We start from the raw sequence: 18,516 nt of genomic DNA on the forward strand, positions 1-18,516 counted from the left end.
ATGCTTCATGATTTCATTATCATATTCCATAGCTTCAGAGAAATCTCATGAAATTTATGTTTTGTTTTGTTATTTTCTGGATCTGCACTTTATTCACTCTACCATCCCTATGAACCTATTCATGTGTCAGGCAGCACACTGGAACTATTCTCAGAAAACGAAGGCATCATCAGCTTTCTACGTTTATGATAATGATTTAAGGCCAAAACCCCCAAACTCATCTAGTGACACTAAGCCAAGCAATTATAGTTCATAAGCAGTCACTTGACCTGTGACCTTTTAAATCCATCATCTACTTTTTCACTGGCATACTTTTGCCCTCAGAAAAGGTTCCATATTTCTTAGCATGGAAACATCACCCACATCAATGTGGTTCTTGTCAATTTTTTCAACTTCATATCTTGCCACATACCCTACACTTGCCCCTCTGTTCTAGCATCTCAAAAACTAGACTACTTAGAATTCCACAATGTCCCTCCTCACTGCCACCTGTTTTCCTTTACTTCTTCCCTCTATCTGATAATTGTCCCTCAGCTATCAAGTTATGTATCACCCCTACCAAAAAGTGTACTCTACTGATAGAAAACTTGGACAGATGGCCCTTGTCTGTGTTAAAAGAGTGCCCATTTTATACTTGTTATGGTCTCTCTGACTCTGCAGGGTGTTCCCTGCTTCTCCTCTTTGCATATTACAGTATACGATTGTTGAGGTCGGTCATGTGGACTGTGTCATCTTCACCTTGTCCTTCCAGTGCTTGTCATAGTTCCTTCGCATGTGGTTGTTGAATGAGTGAAGGGAGCTGAGAAAACCAGATGCTGAACCACAATGATAATTAATTTAATGTGCAACTATGGACAATAATATTTAATATAATAATAATAATATGATAATATAATATTAATATTACAATACGAGTTTTGTATTGCCTGTTTACATATATATTTATCATTCTTATTAACACCAATAAAGTTCTTGCCTCTTTCTTACTAGCTTACACTTATTTCCTACAAAATCTTTTAGGTAAAGAATATAATTCTTTACTTTTATTTCCAGGTGCTGCTGGATACAGTCCTCTAGAAGAGTTTCTCCTCTAGGATACATTAATGAGTCAAGTCTAAATGAATATATTCTTTGGAAGGCATCTCAACAATATATGCCAATTTTTTTTTAAATTATATGATGTGAAAGACTTTTAATTGGATCTTGCCAATGAAAGCCAATTTTATATCCTCAAACTGTCAAAGTGTGAGCTCTTTCAATAACCAAACACTCAAGTTTTCATGAATACTTTAGTGAAGTTACTTGATTTCTCATTCGTCTTTTACCATTTTCATCACTATACATAATGATAAATTTACATTTAGACAGACATCATTTTGGTTCAGGTACTGTGGTCATTGTCAATGTTTGGAGGTGTTACAATTCTTACAGTGCCATCAGACTTATGTAATTTTAATTTTCAGCACAGATTTATATGGCTCTTTCTTCCTGGAGACAAAAAGTTTGCCTAACTCTTTTGATTTTTTCTGTTCATTCAGATTTAGATCCTGTGTGTTTTGACAAGTGTATCACAGAAGTGGTCCTGTGGATCTTCTCTTTGCATCCTAACATGGGATCTACATCTGATTTGTCTTATTCCTGATGATGTTAGCATTGACCGCTAATGGTGGTATCTGCTGTGTTTGAGATTTGACTTGCTGAATGAGCCAAGCATAGTACCTGAAATAAATCTAACTCAGTCAGGTGTGTAATTCTTTTCACACTAACCTTACTTGCTTCAATTTCCTCATATTTTGGTGCAGATTTTATTTCTAAATTAGTGACATCCTTTGGTCTGTTGTTCTCTTTTTTTCTTTTGCTGTCTTTGTCTGGTTTTGATGTGAAGGTGATACTGGCTTTATAAAACTATTTGGTAAGTAATTGTCTTCTTCAATTTTTTAGGAGAGTTTGTATAACCCTGGTGTTAATTCCTTGAATGTTGGTTAAAATTCTCCAGTGAAACCCTCTAGGCCTAGAGACTTTGGGGAGAGGGAGCTGTTTTATTCCAAATGCCATTTGTTTCTTAAATAGTTACGGAGCTATTCAGGTTATCTATTTAATATTGGCTCAGTTTGGATAATTTGTGGTTCTTGAGAAATTGCTCCATTTGTTATACATAGTTAAGTTGATGAGCATGACATTTTTTGTAGCATTCATTAGTTATCATTTTAATGGCTGTAACATCTGCCTTTTTTGCTGCTCATGTCTGATATTAGTGATCTGTATCTTCTCTGTTTTTATCTTTCTCGGTCTTGTCAGATTTTTGTTGATTTTATTTATTTTTTTAAAGAACTAGCTACTTGTTTTCTTGATTTCTTATTATTTTCCTGTTTTTTCATATAATTATTTTTCTTCTTATATTCACTATTTCCTCCTCATTCTTATTTTCAGTTTCTCTTGTTCTTTTTTAGTTTCTTAAACTAGGACTATTGATTTGAACTTTTCCTTTTATAATAACGTAGGTACTTAGTGCAATAAATGTCATCTTCAGCACTGTTTAAGTGGCGTTCACATAATTTCATTAGTTATATTTTTATTTTCATCCAGTTTCATGTATTCTATATTCCTTTCAGCTTTCTTCTTAGACCCATGCCTTTCTTTGATGGGTACTATTTAATTCTCAACTGTTTGGAGAATTTCTGTTATCTTTCTCATAATTTCCAGGTGTATTCAATTATTTTAATTGAACGTACTTGTATGATTTCAATGGTTTTAAATTTCTTGAAGTTTATTTTATGACTTAGAATATGGACTATTTTTGTGAATTCATCATGGATTATTGGAAAAAAAGTTTCATCTGCTATTATTGGGTGGACTGTTCTATGACTACCCACTTGTGGGGGCTGAGAGTGTTATGCACTTGTTCTACGCCTGTGCTGATCTTCTGTCTGTAGATTACTAGAGTAGGGTGGTGAAGTCCTCAGGTAAAATTGTGCATTTATCTGTTTCTCTTTTGAGTTCTGTCAGTTTGTACTTCATGTGTACAGAGGCCATATTGTGTACACATTTAAACAGCTCTTATGTCTTGCTTGTTTGTTGGCCTTTCCATTATTGTGTGATGTACCTCTTTATGTCTAGTAATTGTTTTTGCTCTGAAGTCTACTTTATCTCATATTAACATAGCCATATTAGTTTTTAAAGAGAACTGAGGTTGCGTAGTTTATCACTTCCATCCTTTTACATTCGCTGTAACTATGCTGTTAAATTTGAAGTGCGTTCATTAACAGGCAGCATAAATTTTGTTGAATCATGCTGTTTCCCACTCCACTTTGGTATTATCTTTTAATTGACACATGCCCACTATTTGCATTCAAGGGAATTGTTATATGCTTAAGGGTCAGGTGTGTGCTACTTTTTGATTTGTTTTCTGTTTGTTAATTATCTTGCTCTTTCCTCTGCATCTCTTTCCTTACCCTCCTGTTGGATACTTCAGGAGTTTTAGGATTAGATATTGATTTTTTTTTACAGTGTTTTTGATAATATATCTTTTATAATTTTCTTAGTGGTGACTTTAATTATTATTATACATGCACAACTTATCAGAGTCCACTGGTGTGGATGTTTTACCATTTGAAGTGAAATGTAGAAACCTTATTTCCATTTAGCTTCCTTCAGCTTTTTATTTTTTAAAATGGAATGGTGCTAAGTGACGCCCCTGTTGCACTGGATGCCACATCAAATATCATTCAAAAACGTATGGGAAGAAGCATATTTTATCCTCCCCTATTTTCCCATTCTGATGTTCTTCTTTTTGAGGTTCCAAGCATTCTTCTGATACCAGCTCCTTTCTGTTTAGAGAACTCACTCTATACATTGGTAAGAGGAGGTTTGCTAAGCACAACTTGTCTTAGTTTCCTCCATCTGAGGACGCCTTTATTTGCCCTTCCTTTCTGAGTGTGAATTTTGCTGGATGCAGATTTAGTGGCTGATAGTTCTTTTCTTTCAGCAATTTAAAAATGTTAGGCCTCTTCCTCCCATCCTCCATGGTTTTGAATGAGAAATCTGTCATTTGAATCCATATCTCTCCATCAGTCTACATCATTTCTCTTGGGCATGCTTTGAAGAGTTTTTATCTGTCTTCATTTTTCAGTTTTCAGAAGGTTTTAAAGGACATGTCTTGATCTGGACTTCTTTGGGTTTATCTTATGTAGAATTCACTTAGATACTTGAATCTGTAGGGTTTTGTCTGCCAAATTTGTGATATTTTCAGATATTACTTCATTGAATATTTTTTTCAGTCCTACTGTCTCTTTCGACTTTCTTTTTTTCCCTGGGTCTCTGATGATACAGATGCTGTCTGATGGGTCCCCGCGGCTGTCTTGTTTGTTCTGTTTTATATCTGTTTTTTTCTTTATTGTTCAAAATAGGGAAATTCTATTGATTTGCTTTGAAGTTCATTTATTCTATCTTCTCCCTTTTACTATTGAGTTTATCCCCCAAATTTTAACTTAGTTATTATAGTTTTAAAATCTACAATTTCCATTTGGTTCCTTGTTTTTATTTTGTATGTCGGAGTATTATAGGGTTACAAAGGCTTTGATTACATAATTGCTTTTGCACTGTCCCAAAACAGTGCCCATTCACTAGGGAGTATGCACCATAGCCGCTATTTGTGGATTTACCTAATCCCTCTTCCCCATTCCTACCTGCTCAACACCCTATCAATGTTTCTTCCCATATGTGCACATTAGTGTTGATCATTTGGTACGAATTTAATGGTGAGTGCCTGTGGTGTTTTTCCATTCTTATGATATTTCACTTAAAAAAATGGACTCTAGCTCCATCCAATATAATAGAATAGGTAGTTAATCATTTTTAATTTTTTTATACGGCTGACTAGTACTCCACGGTACACATCTGCCACATTTTTTAAATCTGCTCATGTATTGATGGGCACTTGTATTGTTTTCATATTTTTGCAGTTGTGAACCATGCTGCTATAAACATTCGAGTGCAGATGTCTTTTTCATAGAATATCTTTTCCTTTGGGTAGATGCCCAATAGTGGGACTGCTGGATCAAATGATAGTTCTACTTTTAGTTCTCTGAGTTATCACTATGGTACTTTCCATAGAGGGTAGTATCAGTTTCCAGTCCCAGCAGCAGTATATGAGTGTTCCTATCTCTTGGTATCCACACCAACATTTGTTGTTTTGGGACTTTTTGATAAAAGCCGTTCTCACTGGAGTTAAGTGATATCTCATAGTGGTTTTTATTTGCATGTCCCTGAGGATAAGAGATGTTCACCACTTTTTAAAGATGTGTGTTGGCCACTAGTCTACCATTAGTCTTTTCTTTTGAAAAGTTTCTGTTCATGTCATTGACCACTTTGTATGGATTTGTTTGATGAGTTCGATATAGATTCTGGTTATCAGCCCTTTATTGGATGTGTAGCATGTGAATATTTTCTCCCATTCTCTAGATTGTCTGTTTGCTCTCATGGGAGTTTCCTTGGCTGTGCAGAACCTTGTTAATTTGATAAGGTCCCATTTGTTTGTTTTCACTGATGCCATGATTGCTTTTGGGGTCTTCTTTATTAATTCTTTGCCTAGGCTGATGTCTGTGAGAGTTTTTCCAACATTTTCTTCTAGAATTCTTAAGGTTTCATGCCTTAGGTGTAAGTCTGTAATCCATTGTGAATTGATTTTTGTGAGAGGCAAAAAGGGCAGTTCCTGTTTGAGTCTTCTGCATGTGGCTATCCAAATTTCCTAGTACCACTTATTGAATAGGTATTCTTTTTCCCACTGTGTGTATGTTTCTTGTTTATCAAAGAGCAGATAGCTCTATCTGGATGGTTTTGTATCTGGGTTTTTAGTCCTGTTCCACTGGTCTATGTCTCTGTTCTTGTGCAAGTACCATACTGTTTTGGATACTCTAGCCTTGTAGGATAGCTTGAAGACTGCTAAATTGGTGCCTTCCATTTTTTTCTTTATGCTTAAGGTTGCTTTTTCTATACGGGGGTCTTCTCTTGTTTGATATAAAGTGTTCATTTATTTTTTTGAGATATGCAAAAAACGTTGTTGGTATTGTAATAGAGATTGCATTGAATCTGTAGATCAGTTTGAGCAGTATGACCATGAGCATGGTGTGGCTTTCCATCTGTTTATGTCCTCTGCTATTTCCTCGCTCAGTGTTTTGTAGTTCTCCCTGTAGAGCTTTCACCAGCTTAGGTGAATATATTCCTGGGTATTTTATTTACCTTGTTGCCATTGTGAAAAGTATGGAGTCTTTGATTTGGATCTCTGTTTGCCTGTTGTTTGCGTATATGAATGCTACCAATTTATGTACATTAATCTTGTAACCTGAGACTTTGCTGAACTTATCAATTGCAATAATCTCTTGGCTGAATCTTTGGGGTCTAGATAAAATATCATATTGTCAGCAAAGCACAGTAGTTTGACATCTTCTGCCCCCATTTGTATTGGCTTGCTTTCTTTCTCTTATCTAATTGCCCTGGCTAGGAACCCAAGCACTATGTTGAACAGAACTGGTGATAGAAGGCAATATTGTTTGGTTCCAGTTCTGAGCAGGAAATCTTTCAAATTTTCCTCATGCTGTATAATGTTGGCAGAGAGTTTGTCCTATACGGCTTTTATCATTTTGAGGTAAGTCCCATCTATGCTTATTTTGTTAAGCGTTCTTATCATAAAAGTGTTCCAAATTTTATCAAATGCTTTCTGTGCATCTACTGCGAGGATCATATGGTCTTAGCTTACACTTCTGTTTATGTGGTGAATTACATTTATAGGTTTGTGTATGTTGAAACATCCCTGCATTTTTGGGATGAAGCCCTCTTAATCATGATAGATTATTTATTTGATGAGTAGCTGAATTAGATTTGCTAGGATTTTCTTGACATTTTTTGAATGTATATTCATAATGGATATTGGTCTGTAATTTTCTATTTTTGGCGAGTCCTTTCATGGCTTTGGGATCAGAGTGATGTTGGCTTTGTAAACTGTGTTGGGGAGGAATCCTACCTTCTCAATATTGTGGAATAATTTCTGCTGTATAGGCACCAGTTCTTCTTCGTAGGTCTGATAAAATTAAGCTGTGAGGCCGTCTGGTCTGAGACTTTTATGTTTAGGAAAGTTTTTATTGCTGCTTCAATTTCAGTACTTGATATTGGTCTGTTCAGGAATTCTATTTCTTCCTGATTGAGCCTAGGGAAGCATTGTCATTCTAAGAATTTGTCCATTTCCTCCACACTTACAAGTTTACCTGCATAGACATTTTCATAGTATTCATACATGATATTATGTATTTCCATGGTATGAGTTGTAATTTCTCCTTTTTCATTCTTGACTGAGCTTATTAGCACCCTGACTTTTGTGCTTCTGGTTCTAGTGAGGATCTTGCCAATCTAGTCAGGATCATGCCAATTTTCTTTTCTTTTCAAAGAATGAACTTTCTGTTTCATAAATCTTTTGTATAGGTCTTTTATTATTGATTTCATTTAGTTCTGCTGTGATCCTTCTTATTTCTTTTCATCTGTCGGGTTTGGAATTGGTTTGCTCATCCTTTTCCAGTTCTTTGAGATGATTCATTAGATTGTTGATTTGTGATCTTTCTGTATTTTAGAAAAAAGAATGTATGACTATAATTTTCCTCTCAGGATTGCAGTAGCTGTGTCCCACAGATTTTTGATAACTTGTGTCCTTGTTATCATTTAGGTCAAAGAATCTTTTGATTTCCATCTTAATTTCCTCCTTGACCTGAGTATCATTCAGAAGTATGTTGTTTTGTTTCCATGAATTTGTGTAGAGATGATTGTTTCTGTTGGAGCTGATTTCTAATTTTATTCCATTGTGGTCTGAGTGGATACATGGTATAATTTGCATTTTTTAAAAAAAATTGTTGAGACATGTTTTATTGCTTAGGATATAGTGAAGCTTAGAGAATGTCCCAGTAGCTGATGAGAAGAATGTATACTCAGCAGTTTTTGGGTAAAATGTTCTGTAAATGTCTGTTAGGATCATTTCTCATAGAGTTCACTTTAAGTCCAATGTTTCTTTGTTTATATTTTATTTGGAGGATTTGTTCTGTTCTGTGAAAGGGGTTTTGAAGACCCCAGTTATTATGGTGCTGCCGTTTATCATTTTGCTTAGATGAAGTAGTATTTGCTTCATGAATATGAGTGCAGCTCTGTTGACCATGTAAATATTTAGAATTGTTATGTCTTCTTGTTGAATTGTTCCTTTTACCATTATATTATGACCATCTTTGTCTTTCATTACTTTTGTTGATTTGAAGACTAAGTTATTCGATATGAGAGCTGCCACACCAGCTTTCTTTTGGTTTTCCTTTCCATGGAATATTGTTTTCCATGTCTTCAGTTTGAGTCTGAATGAGTCTTTGTGAGTTAGATGTATTTCCTGAGGATAGATGTTACTTGGCATATGTATATGTATTCATTCACCTAATTTATGTCTCTTCAGTGGGCAGTTCAAGTCATTCATATTTATTGAAATATTTGATAAGTGGGTCGGATCTGTGCATCCTGTTGATTAGATTTCTGTTGCTTTGTTTTATCTCTGTGCCATTGTGGTATCTGGCCTTTAACCTTTAGCTTTTGGGTAATTTTACACTGATGAGTTCTATTGTGCTGATCCATGACTAATGCAGTTCTGAGTACTTCCTGCATGGCAGGTCTTATCTTGAACAACTCCCTCAGAGATTGCTTATCTGAGAACAATTTTATTTCTCCGTCATATATGAAACTTAGTTCTCCAGGATACAAAAATCTAGTTGGGCCTTATTTCCTTTGAGAAGAGTGAGAGTAGAGCCCCAGTTGTAAGGTGTCACTTGAGCAGTCTGCAGTTAGTGTGATGTGTTTCCCTGGGTAAGCTACTTACTGCTTTCCCCTTACAGCTCATAAGAGCACCTCTGTCATGTTTAATTTCTCCACTCTGATGACTATGTGTTGTGTTTTCCTCTTCATCATGGCTCCGCCAGGGGTCCTAGGAGGTTCTTGTACCTGGATATCTAGAATTCTAGCAAGGTCAAGGAAATTTTCCTCAATCATTCACTCAATTAAATTATCTAACCATTGTGTATTTTCTTCTGCCCCCTCAGGAATGCCTATGATTCCTATGTTAGGCCTCTTATCATAGTTCCATATTTTTGTATGCTTTGTTTATTTCCCTTATTTCTCTGTTCTCTCTCTGTGACTGACTGATTTAATTGAAAGGTGGTATCATCAAGCTCTGGGATTCTTTCTTCTGCCTGACCTAACCTGTTCTTAAGGCTTCTTACTGTGTTTTGTAATTCCTTGAATGAATTTTTCATCTCCAGAAGTTCTGTTTGATTTTTCTTTAATACTTGAACTGCTTTAGTGAATTTTTCATTCATTTCCTGCACTTTGGCTTTTTTTGTGTGTTGTATTTCCATATTTTATTGAATTGCATTGAGGTTTCTTACAATCCATGTTCAAAATTATTCACCAGTCATTTCAGTGTTATGATTTTGGTTGGTATCCATTGCTAGAGTGCTGGTGAAGCCTTTCCTGGGTGTTCTTTAGCTTTTATTTTCCATACTTCTAGAGTTCTTTTGCTGATTCTTTCTCGTATGGAGCAATTTTTACCTCTTTGGAGGTAAAACCTTTCGATTTTCTTTTGTTTCGATAATGACATATACCGACTTTAATATCTGAGCCCTGAGGTCATGCTTCTGTGTGAGAACTGACCACACCCTGTATGGTGAGTCAGTAAATGTAGTAAAAGGGCATGTAAACTGACCTCCCTATCCGTAGGTGTTGCTTGCTGGGAAGAACAAGCTTCAGTGTTGTTTTTGGTTCCTGGGACCTCCTCTAGTTACTCAGAAGAACTCTAGTGTCCCAGATGGTGGGTGGGGCTCTGGAACTGGCAGATGTGTCCTTATTTTACACTTCAGCAGGTCCAGGTAGGGGAGTGAGGCTGGGTGTGACTTGGTTTCGTGAACCTGCACTAAAATTCCACAGAAGTTTTAGCAGGGGTCAAATTTCTGCCTTTGGGCACAGCTGCCAGGGATGGGCTGAAGTAGGGCCTACTCAGCCAGAAAGTCTGTGTGTGGAGGCAGGGCTGTCTGAGACCCTGAATCAGGTAGTCTGGAACAAACTTCACTTCTTTCCACCCTCCCCTATTCTGTGGTTTCTTCCAAGCCTCTGCTGGCAGGCAGGACCTCAAGCCAGCCTTGTTGTACTATGACTGTGATGGGGACTGGGAGTTTCCCTGTCCAGGATCCCAGCCAGAGCTGGGAATGGGGCCCTTCTGGGGGAGGAGGGGTGCCCCCACATGTACACCATAGGTGTGAACCCAAACTGCACTCTCTCCCAATCTGCCCCTGCAGGCATCCACAGCTCATGAGAATTATTCACAAATATCCCCTCTTGCCCCTGGGTTTTGTGATTGGGACCTGAGTGTACTGGATCTGACATGTGGGCCCATCCTCTGGGCCCTGGAGATCAATCCCTGAACATAGCAGGGAGAAGCATACTGTTCCCAAGTCCCTCCTGGGATGCTCAAGCTGGATCAATGTCCCTCCACTTCGGGCTGTGTCCCACTCTGCTGAAGTCACCAGCAACAGTACCAGGAATGGCCAGCAGGCAGTGCACTCACAGTCCAAGCACCTCTTTTTTCTGCTACAGGACCTCCAGATAAAAGGTATGAGCTCCATTCCCTGTGGGAGCCTCTGTGTGGTGGCTCAATTTTTTCTCTCAGTAGCCATGGGAGGGGGAGGGGAAGGGAAGAAAAAGAGTCTAGGTGGAGGAAAGTCCACTCTCTCGTCTTCTTCAAACCTCTCTCTGGGAGGCAGTCCACCCAGAATGACGAGTGTGTGGAATCACTCTCATCATCCAGGACCCACTGCACTCATGTGGCTCCTGCAGTCTGGGCCAGAGTTGAGAAATGTCTGTGTTGGGATGAGGAAGATGGAACCAGAATGTTTGGGGCACCCTGGTGAAGACAAAGGCAGCAGGTGTGTCAAAAAGCAATGTGGAATCTCCCATCTTGCTTGGGTCTGTGCGGCATGAGATGCACTAAGCGGTGCTGGGAGTCTGGTGCCCTTTTTGAAAGCAGCTCTCCACTCACTGGGAGCAGCGTTGTCTGGGCTTGCGTCAACAGAATGTCTCTCCAGCACCTCAAGAGCCCAGGAAGAGTCTGAGATACAAGGGAGGGGTATGGTACTGGATCCAGGTACCCTTCTGCCTGGACTCCTAGCCTCACTGGGCTTAATTCCCATCGATGCCTTTCTCCTTCCAATCTTGCTCTTCCTCCTCTTCCCCTGGAGTCTCCTGTGGGTTCAGGAACACTTCCTTAAGCCCCCTTTCTTATCTACATTTGTCTGTCTGTTTTTTCTCTTTCATCTAAAACTTCTCCTTCTATAGAGATGCTCTGGCTGGTGGTGCCTTCGGTCCACCATCTTACCCCCCATAACCATTTGGTTGTTTCTCATAACTTCTTTTCCTTTCCTGAAATTTTTAAGGTTTTCATTTGTTTCCAGACAATTCCTAATTGCTTATTGGCATGACCTCACTCAGTCTCATTGTAGGTGGGGCAGCATAGAGGTTCAGTTGCCTGCTGGGCCCTGCTGACAACAGAAGTATGTGAAATGGAAGTGCTGATTAGCCTGGACTCTACTATCTTGTCAGTGTGTTGATTCTGGCTTGCAGTGGTGGCTCAGCTTCCTACTTGTCTCCAGTGACTCCAGGGTAGGGAAGGTGACACTCACCTTGCCTCTCAGTGTGTGGGACTCTTTCTTATTGAGTTGAGGTGGAGGCTCAGCTTCCTACTGAACTCCAGTGCCATCAGGGCTGCAAAGATGACACTAGCTCTGCTTCACACTGTCTTGGTAAATCTTTTGCATGCTGGGTGGGTGTGGGGGCTCAGGTTCCCTCTGGACCCCATTGATACTACATTGCCAAGGGAACTGTAAAATTATTTCCTTTTGTCAGGCAGGGGATGGAGAACAGCTTCCTACTTTGTCTGTTGCTACCACTCCAAAGTGAAAATCATAATGCCTACTTTTGCCAGATGGGAAATAGAAGATGAGCTCCTTTGTTGGTGCCAGTAATACCAGCAGGCAAGAACATCAAAGCATGGCTGCTTCTGTTCAGTGGATATGAAGTAGATAATCTGCTCCCCGATGGACTCCACTGGAACCATCCTGGTATTTCATTGCAGTTGGGTGGGTATTGCCAGCAAGGTTTTCTGCTGTTAGACCATTCTTTTCCAATCCTTTGGTTGGGAGAGCAGGCTTCTTGTTTTGTTTCGTCTGTGCCACTTAGTGGTCCTGATTGGAGGCTTCCGCAGCACTCTCTCCAGAGCATATGGGAAGAAATTGAAGACCCAAGGAACTCATCATTGTGTTATTCCCCAGTAAGTGCACCTTCTTTTCACCTTTCAGATGCTGAGGCTTCTCCAACTTGGCTAGATCCAGATTTGTATTGTCTTAAAGTTAAAATTTGTGTGTGTGTGTGTGTGTGTGTGTGTGTGTGTGTGTGTATTTGATTCCTTTTTAAATCCTTGAATCTTCTGGTGATTAGGTTGGAGATAATTAACATGCCAGCTGGGGAAAAAAACTGTAATTTCCACAATAAAAACAATAGTCCTTCTGTGTGACAACTTCATTTGATTATCCTAAGAAATAATGAACTGGAGGCACAGATATAATGAGTGTTAATAGGGTCTCATTTGTGATTATCAACATTGTAAAACTTTTTCACAGCCTATTAAAGTCCTACTATTCTTCTATAAGTAAATGGGAGTCTGTGGATAGAATTATGCTATATAATATAATGGCTTTGAAACTGAATCATGGTCAAAGGTTAACCCAACAAGTTTGGGGAAAAGATCTCAGGAACTAACTCCATCACTGTGGAGATGAGCACAATTTTCCAGGTACGTTGATGTCTCTGAGAGAACCTGATGCCCCACGGCCCCAGTTCACTGAGTTCCCTGTGTGCCACCGACCAGACATGAATGTCCTGGTTCTAAAGCTCATGAGGCCCTGCACTAGAGATGTATGAAGACTAGTGTACTAGTTTTCTGTTGTTGCATAACAAACTACCACAAATTTAGGGGCTTAAAACAACACTCATTTATTAACAAAGAGCTCCCAGTTTGGGTGGATTCTCTGCTCAGGGTATCAGAAGACTGAAATCAAACTGTTATCCAGGTGGGTTTTTTGTCTGCAGGCTCTATGGAGAAGTCTGCATCCAAGCTCATTCAGGTTGCTAGAATTCAGTTCCTCACAGTTTTAGGGATGGGGTCTATTTCTTTGCTGGGTGTTAGCCAAGGTCCAATCTTGGCATCTTATAACTATCTGCACTCCATCTCATGGGTTTTCTTCTGTCTTCAAGCAAGCAGTGATGTGTCAGGTCCACTTGTGCTTTAAATCTTTTTGACTTTCCCTTCTGTACCAGCCAGAGCAAGGTTTGTGTTTAGAATTCCTCCTCCCACAGCGAACCTTCATGAATCTTTTATCGACAGAGTCTACATTCAGGTCCTTCTGGGAACTCTCAGAGGGACCTTCGTGGTGAGACGTTCTAGTCAGTCGCCACATGGTGTTCACATCTTGATCCTTTTCCTCTTCGTGGGTCCAGCAGTGTCCTCCTGCTTGTGCACACTCACAGGTTCCATAATCCTCCTCAGGTCACCACCACTTTCACCTGGTAAGGCTGAAAATTCCACCAGTGCCAAAGCAGGAGATTCTTTGAGGTGCTCCATGACGAGCAGTGGGATGGGGAGAGACGGTCATCTTCTCATCTTTTGTTTACATGCTTTAAAAGTAGTGTTAACATTTCAAAGCTTTTAGTGGTGCAGTGTTTTCTTTTGCTTTTTTACATATGATTCTTTGTCCCTTCCTCCATGGGTCTCAGGCATCAACCAACAGCCCTGGGCTAGGTGATGAATCTAATGATCAACCGCCAGCATCTCATCCAGACAAGATTTCTGCTAGGGTATCTAAGCTTTGGTCTCACTTTGACTCATGACCAGTAACTTCATGAAGGTATTCAGTGTTGCCCCCAAATTCTAACATGTTCTCTAGTCTGGTGATGCTCCCACGGTATTTTTTTTTTAATATTTCACAGCTTTTCTTCCTGCAAACCTCCAAAACCTCCAGTGCTCACTCTTTGGTCGAGGTCCTTCTTCCTACTGAGACTGAGAAAACAAAAACAATCAGAAGGGATCTTCCATATTTTCTCCACACCTGTCCACCTGCATGCTGTGTGTGTCTATGCCCTGGCCTTCTCTCCTGATGCCATAGGCATGCTCACTGCCCATGCCCCTTTCACACCAAACCCTCCCCCTTTCACTAGAATCTATCTACCATCTTCTACACACGGATATACCTCTAGACATTGACCAATGCCCCCTCATGCACTGAGAATTTCTCCTCACTATTATTTTGTAATTTTTGCTTCTCGAAAATAAATAATACCTTTTTTTTTTTTACCATATATTCTCCTCAAGCCACTCTATTTCTCTTTTCCAATTTATATCAATATTTATAGTTTTCAATTCTTCTCCTCCAATTCTATGTAGAACTCATACAAGCCATCTTCCCCTTCTCCCAACTTTGCCATGGTCAGTCACCATTGGCCTCTTCCTAGATCCAAAGTTTAATTCTTAGCCTTCATCTTAATTTAATATTGGAGTAATCATTGGCCTTGTTCATCCCCACTCTTGTCTAGTTCTAAAGCTCTCTTCATTTGGCTTCTAGAACACCACATTCTCTCATTTACCCTCCTACATCAGGAACCATTCCTTTGCAGACTCCTTTGATAGTTTGTTTTCATTCTTCTTTGTTTTTATTTTCTAAACTTATTTCAGAGGGAAGTTTATATAGTCTGATGACTTTAAATAGCATCACTGTGCTGATGGCTGATGATTGTATATATCCAGCCTGGTCCCACACTCCTGATCTACAGTCTGGGATGTCCAGTTGCCTGTGGGGTCACTTAGCCTTTGTACCTGGGAGTCATTTGGAATCACTATTCTCCCATTCTTCTGCTTTGCAATCTTCTCCCTCTCCAATCTTTCTGTTTTTCAGTTAATGGCAACCACATCATACCAGTAGCTTAGGAAAGTGTTCTTGCTGTCATCCTTGCTGTCTCTCTTTCACTTAAACCCATATGTCATATATCCACCAGTGCCGGGGCCCTAAATTATACTTTTATCTGGTATCTGTGAGGCCTCACTGCCTCTCCACCACTGCTCTCACCCAGATAGCATCATCTTTTGCTGTAGTTTTTATTGTCCTTTTCTATCTCAGATGGCCTCTGCTGCCTTAGTCCTTGCCCATCCACATTTTATTCTCAGAAACCAGAAGAGGGTCTTGCCTTCAAGACAGTGCAAGCCACCCCACAGTTCAAACACCTAAGATGGTTTCAGGTGACACAGCAAAGCCCAGATTCTTCCCCAGGGCTAACAGATCCCTCCTGCCACTCCCAGTGCTCCTCTCTGACCTCATCCCTGTCTTACCTGCCTTGATGGTTTTGCTGTTATTCTTTTCCCTGAACATGCCAGCATCTTGCCTCAGTTCCCCTCTATCTGCTGTTCACTCTGTCATCAGGGTTTTGTAGACATGGCCCAGGCTTGGCTTCCTCTTTGCTGGAGATACAATATGACAATGGTGTCAGAACTTCTCTGACCTCCCTATGAAAACAAAGAACCCTACTGCTCTCCTCCATACTTTGCAGAGTTTATTCTCCTCCATGCTTTATTTAAAAATATATTTTGAAATAATTTTAGATTTAAGGAAGAATTCCAGAGACTTCACAGAATTTCCACATGTCCTTTTCTTAACTTCCCCTAAGGTTTACATGTTATTTAACTATAATACATTTAACAAAACTAAAAAAAATAAATAACATTGCTATGATACTATTAACTATATTGTGTAATTCATTAGAATTTTACCATTTTTCCATTCCTATTTTTGTCTGTTCCAGGATCCAGTACTAGATACAGTGTTGTGTTTAGTCATTATGATTCTGTAGTCTTCCCAAATCTTGACAGTTTCTCACTTTTTCCTTGTTTTTCATGACCTTGGAACTTTTTATGAATACAGATTATATATTTATAGAATTCCCCTAGTTTATGCTTCTCTGTCTAGTTTGGGGCTATGGATTTGTGGAGAGACTAACACAAAGGCGAAGCGACCTTTTCCTCACATCATACAGGGGCAAGATATCACTGCTGACATTAACCATATCACCTGGTTAAGGTGGAGTCTGCCAGGTTTCTCCAATGTGAACTTACTATCTTTCCCTTTCCACACTGTGTATGTTATAATTGCATCAGACTAACCACAGCAGGTAGTAAATATGTGGTTAAATATATATTGAGCTTTTACAAATCTCGTTTTCAGGTTTCACCCAATAATATCGATCCGACTTTGGATCTTGCCTGCAGCGACTACTGCTGTGCTGTTCTAATAGTGATTTCCTATTTCCCCATGTTTTCTACATAAATTATTGGAAACTCTTCCATAGGAAAGATGATTCCTCTCTCCCATTTATTTATCCATCATATTATTTTTATTAGTATGACTCATGTATATTTATATTTCACTTTGGATTATAACCCCCCAATATCACACTATTTCTTGTTGTTGCTCAGATAGTGCTAGCTTTGGCAATTGGTAGCTTGTTCAGGTAAGCTCTATGCCTCTTTGACCTGCCCTCTCCTTTTGTTCTTGGACACTTTTTAAATTTGTTTTTGGCACCACAGGATGCTCCAGGATCATCTGGTATTTTCATTGGCCTGGTCCTAGAATCAATCATTTCTCCAAAGACCTGATTCCTTATAGTTGAAAATGTTATTTAGAAACCAAGAAATAAAAAAAAACTAATAAAATGAAGGATAAAAAAATAGAAACCAAGATTTATTTTCATTGCTTCTTGGCAGTCAGAACTAGAAAATTTGTGTGTGTATGAACCCATGGTTATACTTATATCTCTATATAATCTGTATATTCATCTCTTTATATACTGATATCTCCAACCTTCATCCAGCACCACAGGATTTTTGCGCTTTCAATGTGGTGAAGTTGAACACTATAAGTGAGAGATTGAAGAAAGCACAAGAAAGGTATTGTAGAAAAATTCAAACAAGTCAATCTATTTTTACAGGTTAGTTAAGTGTGAAATGCACTTACTTTATTTCACTGCACATTATATTTTTGATGTGTACATTGTGTGTGTTTCCTCTGTTTCCATTACAGCAATTGGATTTGTAGATTTCTAGAAGGAAGGTTGCCTCTGTTGCTCCCTTTAGCTTTTTTAGTTTCTGTCATCATTGTAACTAAATGGATCTTTGAGAAGGCTGATACTCCTTAGAGAATCATTTGATTATTTGGGCCAGTTAGCATAAAAGAAGACTATTAGGAAAAGAAAAAAATTGTGATTTAGAAATTGTACCATATTCTTGAATTGTATTTCTGTTAAATTGTTCAAATTTTAAAATTTTAAATTACTCCTATTTTTCTTTGGATTATCAGATCACATAAGTAGTAATTGAGGAATGATTCAATTCTTTATAAGCCAGATGAAATTATCAATTTAGTTGACAATTGATGTTAAATGTTTTAAACCTCAGCTTCTTTTGTCACATATTTAAAATTGCTCTCTGAGGTTGGGTGTAGTGGCTCATGCCTCCCAGGGTGGTTGAGGTGGGAGGATCACTTGAGGCCAGGAGTTTGATACCAGCCTGGGCATCATAATGAGACCTGATCTCTACAAAAAGTAATAAAATTTGCCAGGCATGGTGGTGCACACCTGCAGTCCCAGCTACTCAGGAGGTAGAGGCAGGAGGATTGGTGGAGCTCAGGAATTTGAGGCTGCAGTGAACTATGATTGGGCCACTGCACTCCAACCTGGGTGACAGAAGGAGACATTGTCTTGAAAATTTAAGATAAAATAAAATAAAATAAAATAAAATGGCTGTCTGATTTAAAAGTGAAGGAAACAAATATGCAAGAATTGTTCAGGTTGTCACTGCTAAAAATGTATCCTTTTAATTTGATTCAGGCACAAGCAGCATCTGAAGAATACAGAGAACTTCACTTAGAAGTCAGATGGAACTCAGAATGAAAGATCTTGAATCTGAAGTCTCCAACAGGAAAACTTCTTGAGAAGTCTTTCATTATATTGAATTGGGAAAATACAGGCACCTCTATCAATTAGACTTGGAAGCTAGAAAATACTTGTCAAACAAAATTAAAAAGTAAGTCAAAGTATGGAATAGAAAATAAATTTAGTTCATTAATTTGCCTTGAAAACATGCTTTTTAGTGAGACAGGTTTATGACATTAGTGGGACATGAAAGCTAAGTACATACTATAATTTTAATGGTAGTCCAGAACAGTTTATATCTCTCCATCTTTTTTGTTTTATTATGACTTTCTTTCCCCTTAATATTCTCATGTCATTAACCTGACCTAATAGGCTTTCAGCTAAGTATTTTTGAAGTCTTATAATTTAGACAATGATGCTGTT

At 38.7% G+C, this 18,516-nt stretch overlaps 1 protein-coding gene and 1 long non-coding RNA gene across 2 annotated transcripts in view; one reads left to right on the plus strand and one right to left on the minus strand.

Moving 5' to 3' along the window:
- The window catches only part of LOC123629855 (ankyrin repeat domain-containing protein 26-like), a 45,937-nt gene that overhangs the window by 23,140 nt on the left and 4,281 nt on the right, over positions 1-18,516 (plus strand). The window contains exons 11-12 of the mRNA XM_045539227.1: positions 17,035-17,110; positions 18,049-18,244. Coding sequence (XP_045395183.1) covers positions 17,035-17,110; positions 18,049-18,088 — 116 coding nt within the window. The 3' untranslated portion in view covers positions 18,089-18,244. The remainder of the gene's footprint in view (positions 1-17,034; positions 17,111-18,048; positions 18,245-18,516) is intronic.
- LOC123629857 lies at positions 13,089-15,910 on the minus strand. The gene is made up of 2 exons (XR_006732329.1): positions 15,500-15,910; positions 13,089-14,176 (listed from the first exon to the last, which is right to left on the minus strand). It is a non-coding gene; the product is annotated as an uncharacterized LOC123629857 (long non-coding RNA).

The sequence above is a fragment of the Lemur catta genome, unplaced genomic scaffold (genome assembly GCF_020740605.2).
Source record: "Lemur catta isolate mLemCat1 unplaced genomic scaffold, mLemCat1.pri scaffold_55_ctg1, whole genome shotgun sequence".
In the NCBI taxonomy this organism is placed as follows: domain Eukaryota; kingdom Metazoa; phylum Chordata; class Mammalia; order Primates; family Lemuridae; genus Lemur; species Lemur catta.